The sequence below is a fragment of the Austrofundulus limnaeus genome, unplaced genomic scaffold (genome assembly GCF_001266775.1).
Source record: "Austrofundulus limnaeus strain Quisiro unplaced genomic scaffold, Austrofundulus_limnaeus-1.0 Scaffold1722, whole genome shotgun sequence".
Lineage (NCBI taxonomy): Eukaryota > Metazoa > Chordata > Actinopteri > Cyprinodontiformes > Rivulidae > Austrofundulus > Austrofundulus limnaeus.
The window spans coordinates 25,692-31,177 of NW_013954124.1; the positions used below are offsets into that span (position 1 = coordinate 25,692).

The following is a 5,486-nucleotide window of genomic DNA, read 5'->3' on the forward strand; positions in this document are numbered from 1 at the left end:
GTTTCAGGCAAAATTCAGGCTTTTGAGTCCTGCCTCCATGTGACTGATACTCACATCACATGGCTATGGTTCACACCTAGGTGTACAATTTTTTTTCCGTATGGGTTCTAAGATTTCATTTGTTGTAAGAGACCAAACAGGTAAACAGTACGACATGGTTGAGAGTATAATGGCATGAAGATAGATATTTGAAACAGAAGATGTCAGATTGGATCTAATTTTTGAATAAACGTATAATTTCTGTTTCAACTTAGTGGTTAAGGCTTGTACAAGATTAACAAACAAGCTGAATAATAAACAAACAAAATAAACAAACTGAGAAACTAACGAAATAACAGATTAACAAACACACAGCAACAAACAAACAAAACAAACTAAGAAATGAACAAAATAACAGATTAGCAAATTGAGCAACAAAAAATAACAGATTAACAAACAAACTGAGCAACAAACAAAATTAACAAACTGAGAAAAACAAAATAACAGATTAAAAAACAAAATGAGTGATGAAAAAAATAACAAATAAACAAAATGACAGATTAACACACAAACTGAGTAACAACTAAACAAAATAAACAGCTACATGACTCAGAACCTGCCAACAAGTTCCATCATTACAGAACACCTGACTGCACAGATCCCACCTGTAGAATCAGGTCTAGTTAGGTCCTGGTCCATGGTACCAGTTTAAGAAATGGACACATTGGGTCTAGTTGGGTCTTGGTGTATGGTCTTGGGCTGACAACTAGACAGTCTTGGTCCATGGTCTATAAACCATGACGGTGAACAATCTTTGTTTTCAGCTCATTTGAAAGTTGTTTTCAGACTCCCATGCTGCCATTCTTCAGAGAAGATGCAAAGAGGAGAAAAACTTACAATTGCCCCCTTAAATACCCTTTCTCATAACTGGAGTCACCTGTGGATAGAGGTCAAGGGTCACTGAACTTACCAAACCAAATTTGAGTTCCAGTAAAGGTTTTGAAATCAATAAAATGACAACAGTGTCCAAATTTATGCACTGCCTAATTTTATTTAACCAGTTATTGCACACATTCTGTAAATAATTTAAACTTCATTTCACTTCTCAAATATCACTGTGTTTGTCCCCTATATGATATATTTAACTGATATTTTTTATCCAGACAATCAATGATTTATAAAAGTAAATCAGGAAAATTAACAAGGCTGCCCAAACTTTCGCACCTCACTGTAAATCTGTGGACTATCAGGAGGTTTACAGCTGTTTGTTATGATTTAAATGTTCGTCTTTATCGTGACATGCTTTGCATTCATTAAACTGCAATAGCTATTGTTTTTAAGGAGTTTAAACTTCTTGTTTATTTTTGAAACTTCTACAGAAACAGAACATTTTGAGCAGAAATGCGATTCCATAGAAATCACAAGTGTTTTATGTTCAATTACTGCAACTCTGATCCATTTAAAGGACGACCACAGACCTCTGCAGACGCCAAAGCACCTGGTAAGAAATAGTTTTTCCCTTTTTTTGTTCTACTTTTATTTGGTTTTGTGTATTATTAGAAGTTCTTAACAAAGAATAGGTTGTCTTCTGTGCACAAACGGATTTTCATTGTGTGCCAGTGTTGTTTTTGTACTTTCTGCTGTAAGGATGTTGAGTTTCATATCATTGCTCTGTAGGTTTTTGAGTTTGTTCTTGACATTGTTTCCTTTCTTAAAGCGGATTCAAACATGGAGGAGTTTCAAATAAAGGACAGTGACAGCGGTGGCACCATGCCAGGAGTGGCAGAGGTAAGTCAATGTTCAATCTAAGCACTCTGAAAAAACGTTACACTGTCTCATGTTTACACTGGTTGGTAGGAGATGTCAAATGTACTTAAACCAGTTGAATTATAGAAAATTTAAGGAAACATTATGGCAAGACTTAGTTTAATTTCAAATTGAACCACATTTAAAATGTAAGCATGTGTGGAATCTATGGAAAATACACACACAGCACAGAATTCTGTTGCTTGGAGAAGTTTTGTTTTCCTTTTGAACAACAAAAATGTTCAATCACTCCTGAAATCAGCTTTCCATACAAAGTATTCACCATAAAATCGAAATATTTCATTTTATTTCTGACTTGTACGAAATCAAATCCTGAACCACTACTGCAATGGTTTCCTCTACTCTTGTGTTTCAGAAAGAGACCTACAAAAGTCCAGATGGACCTGAAGACAAAGGTGGAGGTGGTTTCGGTGAGGACCAACTGATCCAGTCATTCAAAGCTCCAGAAGGACCAAACAGCAGCAGCCAGAGTGAGGAGAGCTCCAGTGAGTTAGAGAGTTTCAACCATCAACTCAACAACTCAGGTGAGAAGCCCTACACCTGTGACCACTGTGAGAAAGGATTCAACCGTAAGGGAAATCTGAAGAGCCATCAAAGAGTCCACACTGGTGAGAAGTCCTACAGAGAAGCGTAGATATTTGCTGATCAATAAAGCAACAGATTTGAAGTTTCATAAAGTTTATAAAGTGTTTTTTTTTTCTGTAAAACCTATCATTAAACTTCTTTGATAACTTTAAACTGCTTTCAATTGAAAAAAAAAATCAGCTTTTATGTTGTTAAAGTGACAACAGAGATGTTTATATCACAGTGATTAGGAAGTGATAGGTTTGAGTTCTATTCTAACTCTCACATCAATCTGTCAATCCCCATCTGGTCGGGTCCAGATGAGAAGTCCAACTCTAGGACCTACAGCGATCCTGGTCCAGGTGTGTTCAGGTGTTCTTACCTGCACATGATCTCGTGTGTGAGCAGAACTCGGCACATCTCTGGGTTCTTGTCCTGACCTTCATAGATGATGGCCTGAAACACCAAACACACACATGAAGATCTGAGTTCAGATCAGACACACCTGTAAACCAGAACCAGCAGCAGAACCAGCAGAACCACCTCCATTAGGACTCATTGTCAGTGGTGTGTGACCAAAACGTGCTGCAGAACCGAAACCTTTGAGCCTCTCAGTGTTTTGCTCCAGACTCACAGAAACCAGCTGGAACCAAACGTCTTTTCTACAAAGACTCAGAAATGAGGGCTGACGAGCACGCTTTTTAAAGCGCACTAATTACTGTATTTATTCATGTATAATATGATCTCATGTATAATATGATCTCATGTATAATACGACCACCCCTTCTTTTGAGTTTAAAAAGCATAAAAAATTGAATCCTCAAACTACCTCCAATTTCATACAGACTTCAAGATTTTTCAGCCTTTGCAGTCTTTATACATATCAGTAAAATAATCATTGAACTGTTCATTTTATTTTAACAACATACGTACTAAAAGGTATTTTGACAACAAATATATATCAGCTGTAGCAGCATCATATGAATTCTGGCATTTTACACATAGTCCACCAGGAGGCGCCAACACAAAAGTCAGAGACTTCACATGAGATTTGGACCATCTTGTGGGGAAAAGCAGATTACTTCCTACTCACGAGCGCCCCCTCTGGTGGGGAAACTTTTTTTCAGGGAAACAAACTTTTTCAGAACACCGGTAGACGGCAGCCATTACAGACGAACGTGTTTGTTGTTGTTCGAGGAGCAGCTCGGTCACACACTAATGTCATTAGTTTGTTATCATCACTAAGGTGCAGGAATACTTTTTACCCCCGTTTCTTCACATCATGTCTCCTGCCTGGATCTGTTATTATCTCACTCTGAAGCACAGAGGAGTGTCAGAGGTGAGCTCGTTTCAACTGCTTTTTATGACGCAGTCTCATTCCCGGACTCAATAATTTTGCCGATATTTCAGTTAAAATACATCAGTAAAAATATTTATCCAAGTATAGTACTACCCCCCAACTTTATGGATGATTTTATGGATTAAATTTTACATATTATACACAAATAAATACGGTAAGTGACTCATTGAGTTTAAACGATGCTGATTTCTATTAGTGTCAGAGCAGAGAGGCTGCTGACGGAGCTCCGTCTGTCCAACACCAACGGATCCTGGATGGACCCCTTAAAAACTCTTCACCGGTGCCTCCTGCAGGAGCATGGAGGAGTCCTCTGAGAGCAGACAGGCTTTTACTGTCTGAAACTTTAAAAACCTCCGAGTCCAAAAAAGGAGCAGAACTCATCAAAAACAGAAACGTTGATTTATTTTTTTATTTCCTGTCAGAATAAAACTTATTTAATTTGTTTCTAAATCTGAATTTCAGGTTCCCTGCTGGAACCAGAACGAATGGAGCCTATAAATGAGAAACAAGTCCAAGCGCTCAGTTCTGGGCCGGGATCAGGTTCTGGTCCTGGATGGATCGGTGCCGCCTCAGTGTACCGTCTCTGATGGTCTGAGGTTCCTTCCGATGAGGTTTCACCTCTCAGCAGGTGGATCAAACTACCTGCTGAGCTCAGAAATTGATATTTGTTTGACTTTTTACTTCCATCACAGAGATGGTGTTGTGTGTGTGTGTGTCTGTGTGTGCGTCTGTGTGCGTGAGCAGATTAGCATGGAGTCGACAGCGTGTGTGTTTGCTGAGGAGGTGAAACTGTAACGAGCCGAGTGGCTCCGTGTGAACGAACACGAAAACAGAGAAACAGAACAGATGCTTCAAACACCAACAGCTGGTTCTGGTAAAAACCAGGTTTGCAACAACTCACACACACACACACGCACACGCACAGGCACAAACACACACTGTGACTTCTACACTTGACACTTTACGCCTCACTCACGCACCAACAAACACGTCGAGGCGGCGAGGCCTCGGTTCTGTTCAAAGACGCTGCAGCTCCCCCGAGGCTCTGATTGGAGGACGGCCACTGGGCCGAGCTGCAACCTTTAACAAACAAACACAACGACACACAATCCACACAACTACACACAACCCCAGAGACGTACAGCAAAGCGCAACAAACGCGCTGACCCGTCAGGTCTGACTGTAACATCGGCCTCAGAACACCAGAACCAAAACAACCTTTTATTTGAACTGACTCATCAGAAAAACAACAAATGTGACAGGAAGTGTCATGTTCATCTGCTGAGGAGGAGGAGTTAAATCTAATTACTGACTTCAGTTAATAAAAATACAAATAAACATTTTAATTAGGAGGAAACCTGTTTTAAGATGTACTGGATCTGTTCCAGTCCTCGTCTGGTTTTTCACTCACCTGTTTGGTCATGGAGTCGATGAGGCGGACGTACAGGTCCTGCTCGGTTCTGACGCCTGCGCACAAACCAGCAGCGGTTATTGTTACACATGTGGGGCCGTCAGGGCCCAGTCTGACACTTTCATCCACCCCGTGTCGCAAAACAAGCGCACCCACCGTTGCTGTAGAGAAGCTGCAGTTTGTAGTGGATCCCGTTGTTGGTTTTCTCCCCGCTCGGCTCCTGGAACCACAGAAGAAGAGCAGGTTGGTTTTCTGAAGCCTGGTCTGAGTGGAGAACAACGACCCAGGAAGTAGTCAGTCTCTGATCCACCGGCTCTTTTCATGGCATAAAAAACTACGGTAACT

The 5,486-nt window shown here is 40.4% G+C and overlaps 1 protein-coding gene across 1 annotated transcript in view; it reads right to left on the reverse strand.

Annotated features, from left to right (window-relative positions):
* Positions 1-5,486, reverse strand: part of LOC106536185 (transcription factor COE3) — a gene marked incomplete in the record, with an annotated part of 38,767 nt that overhangs the window by 24,508 nt on the left and 8,773 nt on the right. The window contains 3 exon segments of the mRNA XM_014033393.1: positions 2,753-2,826; positions 5,142-5,197; positions 5,298-5,361. Coding sequence (XP_013888847.1) covers positions 2,753-2,826; positions 5,142-5,197; positions 5,298-5,361 — 194 coding nt within the window.